Source organism: Coregonus lavaretus, assembly GCF_964263955.1.
Source record: "Coregonus lavaretus genome assembly, contig: HAP1_SCAFFOLD_1372, whole genome shotgun sequence".
NCBI classification, from domain to species: domain Eukaryota; kingdom Metazoa; phylum Chordata; class Actinopteri; order Salmoniformes; family Salmonidae; genus Coregonus; species Coregonus lavaretus.
The window spans coordinates 52,727-67,634 of NW_028159262.1; the positions used below are offsets into that span (position 1 = coordinate 52,727).

The 14,908-nt window shown below is 48.9% G+C and overlaps 1 protein-coding gene across 1 annotated transcript in view; it reads left to right on the forward strand.

The window, feature by feature from the left end:
- LOC311123099 (GDNF family receptor alpha-2-like) overlaps window positions 1–14,908 on the forward strand; it is a gene marked incomplete at both ends in the record, with an annotated part of 86,362 nt that overhangs the window by 15,206 nt on the left and 56,248 nt on the right. The window contains one exon of the mRNA XM_084197373.1: window positions 4,711–4,788. Within this exon, the coding sequence (XP_084053499.1) occupies window positions 4,711–4,788 (78 nt within the window). The remainder of the gene's footprint in view (window positions 1–4,710; window positions 4,789–14,908) is intronic.

Consider the following 14,908-nt stretch of genomic DNA (forward strand, 5'->3'; position numbering starts at 1 on the left):
AGCACATGGGGAGAGAGAGAGAGAGAGAGATAGAGAGAGAGAGAGAGAGAGAGGGAGAGAGAGAGAGAGAGAAACACACATGTAATAAGAGGTGATCTGTTGGAAGCGAAACAGCGACTTTACATAAATTACCCACCTGTAATCTGAACGCCCCTGCAATGAAGACTTGTCAGGAGTGTGTGTGTGTGTGTGTGTGTTAGTGCATGTGTTCTGGAATGGAGAGGAGAGGAGAGGAGAGGAGAGGAGAGGAGAGGAGAGGAGAGGAGAGGAGAGGAGAGGAGAGGAGAGGAGAGGAGAGGAGAGGAGAGGAGAGGAGAGGAGAGGAGAGGAGAGGAGAGGAGAGGAGAGGAGAGGAGAGGTTGAGTCAGTAACAATATGTATGGCTGCAGGTGAATCAGTCTTACAGACAGAAACCTTGTTTCAGAGCCTCATACATAAACATGGAGCCTTGTCACCCGCTTCACTAAACCCCTAAGGTACCATACACCTCTATACACACACACACACACACACACACACACACACACACACACACACACACACACACACACACACAAACACACACACATACACACACACATCATTGGCGAGTCACCAGCAGAATAGAATGTGTTTTGTCAGGTCTACTGTGAATGCTTGATAATGTGTAGTCAACTGTTAAAAGTTAGGCTACATTGTTGCTGGAATTGAAAAATAAATGGTTTATGTCTTAGCTTTTTTAAATGTTATATTCTAACTGTTTGATGGCTGCTGTCTTTGGTTCAATCCCAATGCTAAACAGGCCTTGATACCTCTTTACATCTTTCTTTCTTTCTTTGTCACGACTTCCGCCGAGGCTGCCTCCCCTCCTTGTGCGGGCAGGCTTCGGCGTTCGTCGTCATCGGCTTACTAGCCACTGCTGCTCCATTATTCATAATTCCATTTGTCTTGTCTTGTCAATCACACACACCTGGTTCTTATCCCCTCATTAGTCCGTGTAAAGTGTTCCCTCTGCCCCACTTGTCCTTGTGGGTGATTGTTTATTTCTGAGAGTAGTGTAGCTCTGTGGAGCTACTCGTACCTTGTTATTGCCGGGGCATATATTTCCCCTGTGCCTGTTATTGTTGGAGCTACCGTTACCTTGTATTGCCAGGGTAGATTTTCCCCTGTGCCTGTTTCATTTGTTGCTATCCAGCGCTATTTGTTTACGACGGAATAAACTCTGCATTCGGTGATTACCCTCCTGCACCTGACTCCTTCTATCACACTCATCACAGAATCACCCACCTGCTATGGAGTCAGCGGGAGACGAGCGCATGCCTGGAGTCGTGGCACGGGTCCAGGAGCATTCCACGATGCTGGCCAGCTTGGGGGAAGTGATGGATCAGGTTCTTCAGGTGGTCCAATGCCTGGAGAGGAGAGGACCCGATCTGTCGAGACCAGCTGGCCAACCTAATCCAGCCACCTACACCCCAGCACCCGGAGGGATCCAGATATCCCAACCACGGGCGTTCAACGGGGCTCGGATCCCGAGCTGATGGAGCTGGGTGGAGCCGCCGTCCGAGAGAGCGGGGGACGACAGCGTCAGTGCCACTCTGGTGGCACGAAGGGACAGTACACCACACGTCGTAGTCAACACTCTTTTGGGCCTGGAGGTGGCAGGCAGGGCACTCTCGCATCACCCCAGGTATCGAACACCCACACTTGTTCAGAGCTCTCTGCTGCGCATTGTACCCTACCTATCCATTTTCCCAATCACATGGTAGTTCCCCAGTGTAAGGCTCTAGTCGATTCAGGCGCAGCTGGGAACTTTATGGACAGGGCATTCTCACGCCGTCAAGACATTTAATTGGTTCCCCTATTCATTCCACTCCCCATCAGAGCACTTGATAGTCGACCAATAGGGTCCGGGTTTGTAAAGGAAGTCACTGTACCAGTCACCATGATCACCCAGGAGACTCAGGTTACTTTCGATTATTGAGTCTCCTGCTTTCCCTGTGGTATTAGGTATCCCTTGGCTAGCACTCCACAACCCCACCTTCTCATGGCCGCAGAGGGTTCTCACGGGGTGGTCGCGAGAGTGTCAGGGTAGGTGTCTAGGTGTTTCCGTTGGTGCAACCACGGTGGAAAGTCCAGACGGTACCTCCACTGTGCGCATTCCCCCCGAATACCTCAACTTTGCGCATGCGTTTTCAAAGACGCGAGCGACTAAATTACCACCTCATCGGGCGGGGGATTGTGCGATAAACCTTTGGGTAGACGCTGTACCTCTCAGGAGTCATGTGTACCTCTCAGGAGTCATGTGTACCCCCTGTCACAGGCTGAAACGGGGGCTATGGAAACATACGTCACGAGTCCCTGGGCATGGGGTATATACGTCCCTCCACTTCACCCGCCTCCTCGAGTTTCTTCTTTATGAAGAAGAAAGATGGCGGTCTGCGCCCGTGCATTGATTATCGATCACTGAACAAGGAAACGATAAGATTTAGTAATCCTCTCCCCCTCATTCCTTCAGTGATTGAGTCAATGCATGGGCCATGCTTCTTCAGTAAACTAGATCTCAGGAGTGCATACAACCTGGTGCGTGTTCGGGAGGGGGGTGAGTGGAAGACAGTATTCAGCACAACCACAGGGCATTATGAATACCTGGTGATGCCCTACGGTTAATTGGTTCCCCTATCCATTCCACTCCCCATCAGAGCACTTGATAGTCGACCATTAGGGTCCGGGTTTGTAAAGGAAGTCACTTGTGAACGAGGTGTTTCGGGAAATGCTTGGTCGCGGTGTGGTGGTCTACATCGATGACATACTGGTGTATTCCGCTACGTGCGCCAAGCATGTGCCCCTGGTTCGCAAAGTGCTGGCCCGACTTTTGGAGAATGACCTTTATGCCAAGGCAGAGAAGTGTATGTTTTTCCAGCAGTCCGTCTCCTTCCTCGGATACTGCATTACCACCTCAGCGGTGCGTAATTGGCCGACTCCAACCACGGTTAAGGAGGTGCAGCGCTTCCTTGGCTTTGCCAACTAATATCGGAGGTTTATCCAGGGCTTTGTCAAGGTCGCAGCTCCCATTACATCCCTGTTGAAGGGTGGGCCGTCCCGGCTCCGCTGGTCTGCTGAGGCTGACATGGGGTCTGTTCACCTCAGCCCCGGTACTGGCCCACCCCGATCCATCACTACCGTTCGTAGTGGAGGTGGATGCGTCCGAGGTAGGGATAGGCGCTTTCCTATCCCAACGCTCGGGCACGCCACCCAAGCTCCGCCCCTGTGCCTTTGTGTTGAGGCATTGGCTTGAAGGGGCAAAACACCCTTTCCTCGTCTGGACAGACCACCGTAACCTGGAGTACATGCGGGCAGCGAGGAGGCTGAATCCTCGCCAGTCCAGGTGTGCCCTATTCTTCACCCGGTTTGATTTTACACTGTCATACATTCCGAGTACGAAGAACGTGAAGGCAGATGCACTGTCTCGGCTGTATGACACAGCAGAGAGGCCCAGAGACAACACTCCTGGCCTCCTGCATTGTGGTGCCAGTAGTATGGGCGATAGACGCGGATATAGAGCAGGCATTACGCACAGATCCATCTCCACCTCAGTGTCCAGCTGGGCTGCGGTACGTGCCTGCTCTTATCCGTGATCATCTGATCTTCTGGGCACACACGTCACCCTCCTCTGGTCACCCAGGTATCGGTCGTACAGTGCGCTGCCTGATCGGAAAGTACTGGTGCCCTACCTTGGCTAAGGACGTAATGGTGTACGTCTCCTCCTGCTCAGTGTGCGCCCAGAGTAAGGCACCTAGGCACCTACCAGCGGGTAAGTTACAACCTTTACCAGTTCCACAACGACCATGGTCTCACCTTAGTGTTGATTTCTTGACTGATCTTCCCCTCTCCCAAGGTAACACCACCATCCTGGTCATTTTGGACCTCTTTTCCAAGTCCTGCCGCTTCCTTCCTCTGCCCGGTCTCCCCACGGCCCTGCAGACTGCGGAAGCCCTGTTTACTCACGTCTTCCGGCACTATGGGGTGCCAGAGGATATAGTGTCCGACCGAGGTCCCCAGCTCACGTCCAAAGTTTGGAAGGTGTTCATGGAACGTCTGGGGGTCTTGGTCAGCCTGTTTGGGCAGGCTTCGGCATTAGTCATCATCGACTTACTTGCCACTGCCGCTCCATTATTCATCATTCCATTTGTCTTGTCTTGTCAATCACACACACCTGGTTCTTATCCCCTCATTAGTCTGTGTATAAGTGTTCCCTCTGCCCCCCTTGTCTTTGTGGGTGATTGTTTATTTGTGAGAGTAGTGTAGCTCAGTGGAGCTATTCGTACCTTGTTATTGCCGGGGTAGATATTTCCTCTGTGCCTGTTATTGTTGGAGCTACCATTACCTTGTATTGCCAGGGTAGATGTTCCCGTGTGCCTGTTTCGTTTGTCGCTATCCAGCACTTTTTGTGTACGACAGAATAAACTCTGCATTCGGTGATTACCCTCCTGCACCTGACTCCTTCTATCACACTCATCACATTCTTTCTTTCTTTCTTTCTTTCTTTCTTTCTTTCTTTCTTTCTTTCTTTCTTTCTTTCTTTCTTTCTTTCTTTCTTTCTTTCTTTCTTTCTTTCTTTCTTTCTTTCGTTCTTTCGTTCTTTCTTTCTTTCTCTCTCTCTTTCGCTTTCTCTAACACACACACACACATTACACACAAACTCAATCTCTCTATGTTTTTTTTTTATTCCAGGGGAGGACTTCTATGAGATGTCGCCCTACGAGCTCCACGAATTCTCAGAAGAGTTTAGACACGCCTCCATCATCTCAGGTAGCCTACCACTGGATATGTGTGTGTATAGTCTATGTCTAAATAGGTAACAGGGTTGGTGTGCAGACCTGGGTTCAAATCAAGGTTATTAAAGTAAACGAAAACTGAAACTAAAATAAAAACTAAAATTGGAAAAATAATTTAGTAAACTAAAACATTTGAAAAACTAAACTATACTGAAAATATTAATGTTATTATTATTAATATTATTATTATGATAAATTTTTTAGGGGGTAGATCAGCTTTAATATTGCAGATAGATTGTAACTTCCATTCATGTAATTGTCTGCATCACTTCCAATCCCCCATATACAGTGGGGGAAGACCCAGCCACGACCCATCTTCAATGCTCTTACTGAGGGAAGGAGGTTGTTGGCCAAGATCTCACGATACATGGCCCCATCCATCCTCCCCTCAATACGGTGCAGTCATCATGTCCCCTTTGCAGAAAAGCATCCCCAAAGAATGATGTTTCCACCTCCATGCTTCACGGTTGGGATGGTGTTCTTGGGGTTGTACTCATCCTTCTTCTTCCTCCAAACACAGCGAGTGGAGTTTAGACCAAAAAGCTACAGTGAGGGAAAAAAGTATTTGATCCCCTGCTGACCTTGTACATTTGCCCACTGACAAAGAAATGATCAGTCTAGAATTTTAATGGTAGGTTTATTTGCACAGTGAGAGACAGAATAACAACAACAAAATTCAGAAAAACGCATGTCAAAGATGTTATAAGTTGATTTTCATTTTAATGAGGGAAATAAGTATTTGACCCCCTCTCAGTCAGAAAGATTTCTGGCTCCCAGGGGCTTTTATAAAAGTAACGAGCTGAGATTAGGAGCACACTCTTAAAGGGAGTTCTCCTAATCTCAGCTTGTTACCTGTATAAAAGACACCTGTCAATCAGATTCCAAACTCTCCACCATGGCAAAGACCAAAGAGCTCTCTAAGGATGTCAGGGACAAGATTGTAGACCTACACAAGGCTGGAATGGGCTACAAGACCATCCCCAAGCAGCTTGGTGAGAAGGTGACAACAGTTGGTGCGATTATTCGCAAATGGAAGAAACACAAAATAACTGTCAATCTCCCTCGGCCTGGGGCTCCATGAAAGATCTCACCTCGTGGAGTTGCAATGATCATGGGAACGGTGAGGAATCAGCCCAGAACTACACGGGAGGATCTTGTCAATTATCTCAAGGCAGCTGGGACCATAGTCACCAAGAAAACAATTGGTAACACACTACGCCGTGAAGGACTGAAATCCTGCAGCGCCCGCAAGGTCCCCCTGCTCAAGAAAGCACATACAGTGGGGAAAAAAAGTATTTAGTCAGCCACCAATTGTGCAAGTTCTCCCACTTAAAAAGATGAGAGAGGCCTGTAATTTTCATCATAGGTACACGTCAACTATGACAGACAAAATGAGGAAAACAAATCCAGAAAATCACATTGTAGGATTTTTAATGAATTTATTTGCAAATTATGGTGGAAAATAAGTATTTGGTCAATAACAAAAGTTTCTCAATACTTTGTTATATACCCTTTGTTGGCAATGACACAGGTCAAACGTTTTCTGTAAGTCTTCACAAGGTTTTCACACACTGTTGCTGGTATTTTGGCCCATTCCTCCATGCTGATCTCCTCTAGAGTAGTGATGTTTTGGGGCTGTCGCTGGGCAACACGGACTTTCAACTCCCTCCAAAGATTTTCTATGGGGTTGAGATCTGGAGACTCCAGGACCTTGAAATGCTTCTTATGAAGCCACTCCTTCGTTGCCCGGGCGGTGTGTTTGGGATCATTGTCATGCTGAAAGACCCAGCCACGTTTCATTTTCAATGCCCTTGCTGATGGAAGGAGGTTTTCACTCAAAATATCACGATACATGGCCCCATTCATTCTTTCCTTTACACGGATCAGTCGTCCTGGTCCCTTTGCAGAAAAACAGCCCCAAAGTATGATGTTTTCACTCCCATGCTTCACAGTAGGTATGGTGTTCTTTGGATGCAACTCAGCATTCTTTGTCCACCAAACATAACGAGTTGAGTTTTTACCAAAAAGTTATATTTTGGTTTCATATGACCATATGACATTCTCCCAATCCTCTTCTGGATGCACTCTAGCAAACTTCAGACGGGCCTGGACATGTACTGGCTTAAGCAGGGGGACACGTCTAGCACTGCAGGATTTGAGTCCCTGGCGGCGTAGTGTGTTACTGATGGTAGGCTTTGTTACTTTGGTCCCAGCTCTCTGCAGGTCATTCACTAGGTCCCCCCGTGTGGTTCTGGGATTTTTGCTCACCGTTCTTGTGATCATTTTGACCCCACGGGGTGAGATCTTGCGTGGAGCCCCAGATCGAGGGAGATTATCAGTGGTCTTGTATGTCTTACATTTCCTAATAATTGCTCCCACAGTTGATTTCTTCAAACCAAGCTGCTTACCTATTGCAGATTCAGTCTTCCCAGCCTGGTGCAGGTCTACACTTTTGTTTCTGGTGTCCTTTGACAGCTCTTTGGTCTTGGCCATAGTGGAGTTTGGAGTGTGACTGTTTGAGGTTGTGGACAGGTGTCTTTTATACTGATAACAAGTTCAAACAGGTGCCATTAATACAGGTAACGAGTGGAGGACAGAGGAGCCTCTTAAAGAAGAAGTTACAGGTCTGTGAGAGCCAGAAATCTTGCTTGTTTGTAGGTGACCAAATACTTATTTTCCACCATAATTTGCAAATAAATTCATTAAAAATCCTACAATGTGATTTTCTGGATTTTCTTTTCTCAATTTGTCTGTCATAGTTGATGTGATGAAAATTACAGGCCTCTCTCATCTTTTTAAGTGGGAGAACTTGCACAATTGGTGGCTGACTAAATACTTTTTTCCCCCACTGTATACCGGGCCGTCTGAAGTTTGCCAATGAACATCTGAATGATTCAGAGGAGAACTGGGTGAAAGTGTTGTGGTCAGATGAGATCAAAATCGAGCTCTTTGGCCTCAACTCAACTCGCCGTGTTTGGAGGAGGAGGAATGCTGCCTATGACCCCAAGAACACCATCCCCACCATCAAACATGGAGGTGGAAACATTTTGCTTTGGGGGTGTTTTTCTGCTAACGGGACAGGACAACTTCACTGCATCAAAGGGACGATGGACGGGGCCATGTACCGTCAAATCTTGGGTGAGAACCTCCTTTCCTCAGCCAGGGTATTGAAAATGGGTCGTGGCTGGGTCTTCCAGCATGACAACGACCTGAAACACACAGCCAGGGCAACTAAGGAGTGGCTCCGTAAGAAGCATCTCAAGGTCCTGGAGTGGCCTAGCCAGTCTCCAGACCTGAACCCAATAGAACATATTTGGAGGGAGCTGAAAGTCCGTATTTCCCAGCGACAGCCCAGAAACCTGAAGGATCTGGAAAAGGTCTGTATGGAGGAGTGGGCCAAAATCCCTGCTGCAGTGTGTGCAAACCTGGTCAAGACCTACAGGAAACGTATGATCTCTGCAAACAAAGGTTTCCATACCAAATATTAAGTTCTGCTTTTCTGATGTATCAAATACTTATGTCATGCAATAAAATGCAAATTAATTACTTAAAAATCATACAATGTGATTTTCTGGATTTTTGTTTTAGATTCAGTCTCTCACAGTTGAAGTGTACCTATGATCAAAATGACAGACCTCTACATGCTTTGTAAGTAGGAAAACCTGCAAAATTGGCATTGTATAAAATACTTGTTCTCCCCACTGTATATATACACTACCTTTCAAAAGTTTGGGGTCACTTAGAAATGTCCTTATTTTCCATGAAAACATAATAATTGTGTCCTTAAAACTTTGTTTTAGTCAAAGAATCCTTCATTTGTTCTCCTGAGTGGCGCAGTGGTCTAAGGCACTGCATCGCAATGCTAGCTGTGCCACTAGAGATCCTGGTTAGAATCCAGGCTCTGTCATAGCTGGCCGTGACCAGGAGACCCATGGGGCGGTGCACAGTTGGCCCAGGGTAGGGGAGGGAATGGCCGGCAGGGATGTAGCTCAGTTGGTAGAGCATGGCGTTTGCAACGCCAGGGTTGTGGGTTCGATTCCCACGGGGGCCCAGTATGAAAAAAATAAATAAATATATGTACTCACTAACTGTAAGTTGCTCTGGATAAGAGCGTCTGCTGAATGACTAAAAATGTAAAAAATGTGCAGCAATTACAGCCTTGCAGACCTTTGGCATTTGAGTTGTCAATTTGTTGAGGTAATCTGAAGAGATTTCACGCCATGCTTCCTGAAGCACCTCCCACAAGTTGGATTGGCTTGATTGGCACTTCTTACGTCCCATGCGGCCATCTGCTCCCACAACAGCTCAATAGGGTTGAGATCCGGTGACTCTGCTGGCCACTCCATCATAGACAGTATACCAGCTGACTGCTTCTTCCTTAAATAGTTATTGCATAGTTTGGAGCTGTGCTTTGGGTCATTGTCCTTTTGTAGGAGGAAATTGGCTCCAATTAAGCGGCGTCCACAGGGTATGGCATGGCGTTGCAAAATGGAGTGATAGCCTTCCTTCTTCAAGATCCCTTTTACCCTGTACAAAACTCCCACTTTACCACCACTTTACCACCCCCAGACCATCACATTGCCTCAACCATACTTGACAGATGGCAATCACTCCTCCAGCATTTTTTCATTTGATCTGCGTCTCACAAATGTTCTTCTTTGTGATCCGAATACCTCAAACTTCGATTTGTCTGTCCATAACACTTTATTTCCAATCTTCCTCTGTCCAGTGTCTGTGTTGTTTTGCCCATCTTAATCTTTTATTTTTATTGGTCAGTCTGAGATATGGCTTTTTCTTTGCAACTCTGCCTAGAAGGTCAGCATCCCGGAGTCGCCTCTTCACTGTTGATGTTGAGACTGGTGTTTTGCGGGTACTATTTAATGAAGCTGCCAGTTGAGGACCTGTGGGGCGTCTGTTTCTCAAACTAGACACTCTAATGTATTTGTCCTCTTGCTCAGTTGTGCACTGGGGCCTCCCACTCCTATTTCTATTCTGGTTAGAGCCAGTTTGTGCTGTTCTTTGAAGGGAGTAGTACACAGCGATCTTCAGTTTCTTGGCAATTTCTCGCATGGAATAGCCTTCATTTCTCAGAACACGAATAGACTGACGAGTTTCAGAAAAAAGTTCTTTGTTTCTGGCCATTTTGAGCCTGTAATCGAACCCACAATTGCTGATGCTCCAGATACTCAACTAGTCTCAAGAAGGTCAGTTTTATTGCTTCTTTAAATCAGCACAACAGTTTTCAGCTTTGCTAACATAATTGCAAAAGGGTTTTCTAATGATCCATTAGCCTTTTAAAATGATAAACTTGGATTAACAAACACAATGTGCCATTGGAACACAGGACTGATGGTTGCTGATAATGGGCCTCTGTACGCCTATGTAGATATTCCATAAAAAATCAGCCGTTTCCAGCTACAATAGCCATTTACAACATTAACAATGTTATTTTAATGGGCAAAACATTTGCTTTTCTTTCGAAAACAAGGACATTCCTATGTGACCCCAAACTTTTGAATGGTAGTGTGTATACATACACATACATACATATATAAATACATACATATACACATACATTCATACATACATACATACATACATACATGCATACATACATAAATACATACATATAAATACATATACATACTGTGGAGTACAGCAGGTCAGCCACCAGGGGGAGATTTGTTGAGGCCTGGTATCAGATGGAGTATACATCACAAGGCGGTGGCTCCATCTGCTGGACGTGCCAGGTCTCGACGGCCTCCCCGGACAGGACTAATTGGGGCTGATTGGGAGCTGGTGAGTGACGGGCCGCCCCCCAGGTGGTAAGGGTAGGTAACAACACATCTGCCACACTGATCCTCAACACGGGGGCCCCTCAGGGGTGCGTGCTCAGTCCCCTCCTGTACTCCCTGTTCACCCATGACTGCATGGCCAGGCACGACTCCAACACCATCATTAAGTTTGCCGACGACACAACAGTGGTAGGCCTGATCACCGACAACGATGAGACAGCCTATAGGGAGGAGGTCAGAGACCTGGCCGTGTGGTGCCAGGATAACAACCTCTCCCTCAACGTGACCAAGACAAAGGAGATGATTGTGGACTACAGGAAAAAAAAGAGGACTGAGCACACCCCCAATCTCATCGACGGGGCTGTAGTGGAACAGGTTGAGAGCTTCAAGTTCCTTGGTGTCCACATCACCAACGAACTATCATGGTCCAAACACACCAAGACAGTCGTGAAGAGGGCACGACAAAGCCTATTCCCCCTCAGGAGACTGAAAAGATTTGGCATGGGTCCTCAGATCCTCAAAAAATTATACAGCTGCACCATCGAGAGCATCCTGACTGGTTGCATCACCGCCTGGTATGGCAACTGCTTGGCCTCCAACCGCAAGGCACTACAGAGGGTAATGCGTACGGCCCAGTACATCACTGGGGCCAAGCTTCCTGCCATCCAGGACCTCTATACCAGGCGGTGTCAGAGGAAGGCCCTCAAAATTGTCAAAGACTCCAGACACCCTAGTCATAGACTGTTCTCTCTGCTACCGCACGGCAAGCGGTACCGGAGTGCCAAGTCTAGGTCCAAAAGACTTCTCAACAGCTTCTACCCCCAAGCCATAAGACTCCTGAATAGCTAATCATGGCTACCCGGACTATTTGCACTGCCCCCCCACCCCATCTTTTTACGCTGCTGCTACTCTGTTAATTATTTATGCATAGTCACTTTAACTCTACCCACATGTACATATTACTTCAACTACCTCAACTAGCCGGTGCCCCTGCACATTGACTCTGCACCAGTACCCCCCTGTATATATAGCCTCCCTACTGTTATTTTATTTTACTTCTGCTCTTTTTTTCTCAACACTTTTTGTTGTTGTTTTATTCTACTTTTTTATAAAAAATAAATGCACTGTTGGTTAAGGGCTGTAAGTAAGCATTTCACTGTAATGTCTGCACCTGTTGTATTCGGCGCATGTGGCCATTAAAGTTTGATTTGATTTGTTTGATTAAAGGCGGATTGCTCACCAGCTGTGCAAGGCCCATAAAGCTTTTGATTACTTTATTAATAAACACCCTTGAAACCGAGCTACTCATACTCTGTCCGTGTCTGATCTGTGTAAACGTCTTGACCCAACCCCCTGATCTGCCACAAGTGGTGGAGAATACGGGCATCTTGATAACGTGGTCGGGTCAGGGTTGACATTTACACAGCATCAGCATGGACGAGTTGATAGCTCAGTTCGTCCGGGCCCAACAAGCACAACAGGCGGTTCAGGAACGAACGCTGGAGGAACAGCGACTACAAAACGTCCGCCTTGTGGAGGAAGTCAGGAAGCTGCAAGGAGGAGCGTCTCCTGAATCCCATTCCAACCAGTTTTTAACCAAGGTAACGAAAGACGATGACATTGAAACATACCTCTGTACGTTTGAACGGACAGCGCAACGGGAAGAATGGCCAAGGCCGAAGTGGGGATGTCTGCTGGCCCCGTTCCTCTCTGGGAATGCCCAAAAGGCGTATTGGGACCTGAACGACGAACAGGCGGCTAACTACGACAGACTCAAACGGGAGATACTCAGCCACTCCGGGTACAGCCTGGCCCATCGGGCTCAACGGTTCCACAACTGGAGGTTTGTACCCGACGCATACCCCCGAGCCCAGATGAGCGACCTTCTGTGCGTCACCAGAGCATGGCTCCTAACCAACGTATCCACCCTCTCCCTTCTCGACAAAGTGGTCCTGGATCGCTTCGTACGGGCGCTACCCCATGACATGAAGACGGCAGCGAGCCTATGCACGCCCCAGACCTTGGAGGGCCTCCTGGAAGCAGTGGAGACACATCAGAACACTCAGGCCCTAATGAGGGGGAGCCGGGACAAGTCGGCGACCTGTGCGAGGGGACGGAAGGACAACCCCACCGCGGTGTCCCCCGAACCGACAGTTGGCAGGGCCAAGGGACCGCAAACCCATAGAGAGACCCGCCACCGCCGACCCCAGGTAGATGGAGACCAACGGAGGTGTTTTGAGTGTGGCGCCCGGGGGCACATTGCCAGGAATTGCCCTGCTCGAGAGGAGTCGATGCCATCAGCTAGCACCGGAGACCAGGTGGGTCACACCGTGAACTATGTCACCTCCTGTTGGGTGCACCATGAATCAACTGCACCCATGGTCCCGGTGAAGGTTGACGGACACGACACGGAAGCGCTATTAGACTCCGGAAGCATGGATACACTCATAACCACGAGCCTGCTGAACCAGGAGACTGGACGGGGTAGGGAGATGTCCATTTCCTGTGTTCACGGTGACACAAAGCGGTATCCCGCCGTATGGACCAACATCGTGACACCACAAGGGAGCTGCCAGATGATGGTAGCTGCAGTACCAGAGCTGCCGGTACCTATCCTAGTGGGACGGGATTTTCCGCTGTTCGCAGCCCTAGGGGGGCACGAGTTGAAAAAAAAGATATAGCCGGCGGAAGAAGAGAGCGGGGACAACCCCTCGCCTGTGCGGCCAAGACGCCACCGGTTAACCAACCTGACTCCACGGGTCCGGAGTCGGAGGGGGAGCCGGAACCCGAACCCCCTGGGGAACAACAGCCTTCCCCTTCTCGATTTCGAGGGGCCAGTCGAGACCCCCTTTGGGGGCCAACTGAGGGGACAATTCGGGACGGCCCAGTGGGAGGATCCAAATTTGAAAGCTGCCGCAGCCCAAGTGATAGCAGTGGATGGACAGCTAGTTCCGGGGGTGAGTGACTGGCGATACCCACATTTCCAAATTAAGAATAACCTTTTGTATCAGGTGTTGCACCAACAAGGGGAACTTCGAGAGGTATTGTTGCTGCCCCGACAGTACGTAGGAATCGTTCTTCAGCTGGCCCACACCCACCTGTTGGGGCGCACCTGGGAATGGAGAAGACCCGGGAACGGGTCGCCGCCCGGTTCCACTGGCCCGGGATGAGGAGGGCCGTGGAAGACTACTGTCGCAGCTGCCCGGAGTGTCAACTCACTGCCCCGAAAGCACACTTCCGAAACCCTCTAGTCCCCCTGCCGATCATCGGGGTGCCCTTTGAACGCATCGGCATGGACATAGTGGGACCCCTGGTAAAGACTGCATGAGGACACAGGTACATATTGGTAATAGTAGACTATGCCACCCGGTATCCCGAGGCCATTCCCCTACGGGCGACGGTATCCAAGGGAATCGTCCGGGAGCTGTTCCACCTCTTTAGCCAGGTGGGCATCCCGAACGAGATCCTAACAGACCAAGTCTCATGAAAGAGTTGTGTGCCCTCATGCAGATCAAGCAGATCCGGACCTCCGTTTTCACCCGCAGACGGATGGGCTTGTTGAGCGCTTTAACAAAACACGCAAACAGATGCTGCGGAAGGTCATCGAGCAGGACAGGAAGAACTCGGACCAGCAGCTACCCCACCTAATGTTCTCAATCCGAGAAGTACCCCAATCCTCCATTGCCACACGGATGACAGCCATATGGCCAGTCGTGAGGGAAAGTATGGAGAAGGCCCAACGCGCACCAAGCCCAGGTCTACAATTGTGGAGCCCAACCCTGAGAATTCCAGGTGGGAGACAGGGTGTTGGTGTTGATCCCCACAGCCGAAAGTAAATTCCTGGCCACATGGCACGGACCATACGAGGTGGTCGAGAAACTGGAACCTGTCAACTACCGCGTATGGCAACCGGGGAGACGGAAACCTCAACAGATTTACCACGTAAACCTGTTGAAGAAGTGGCGCAAGAGGACAGCCTTGGCCGTGTTATGGTCGGGACCCAGGACGCCAACGGTACCAGTGGTGGACTCGAGCAGTGAGGACCTCGACCCGGCCCAGAAGTAAGAGCTCCGGGAGCTTGTCGATCGGAACACAGCGGTGTTCTCTGAGAAGCCGGGCCGCACGACCCTCATTGAACACCACATCCGTACCCGGATGTAAGAAATCTGTACCCGAGAAACGGTAAGAAAGAGGCCGTATCAAATTCCGGAGGCCCGACGGAAGGCTGTGAAACAAGAAGTGGAGGCTATGCTGAGGATGGGGGTCATTGAAGAGTCCCACAGTGCATGGTGCAGCCCC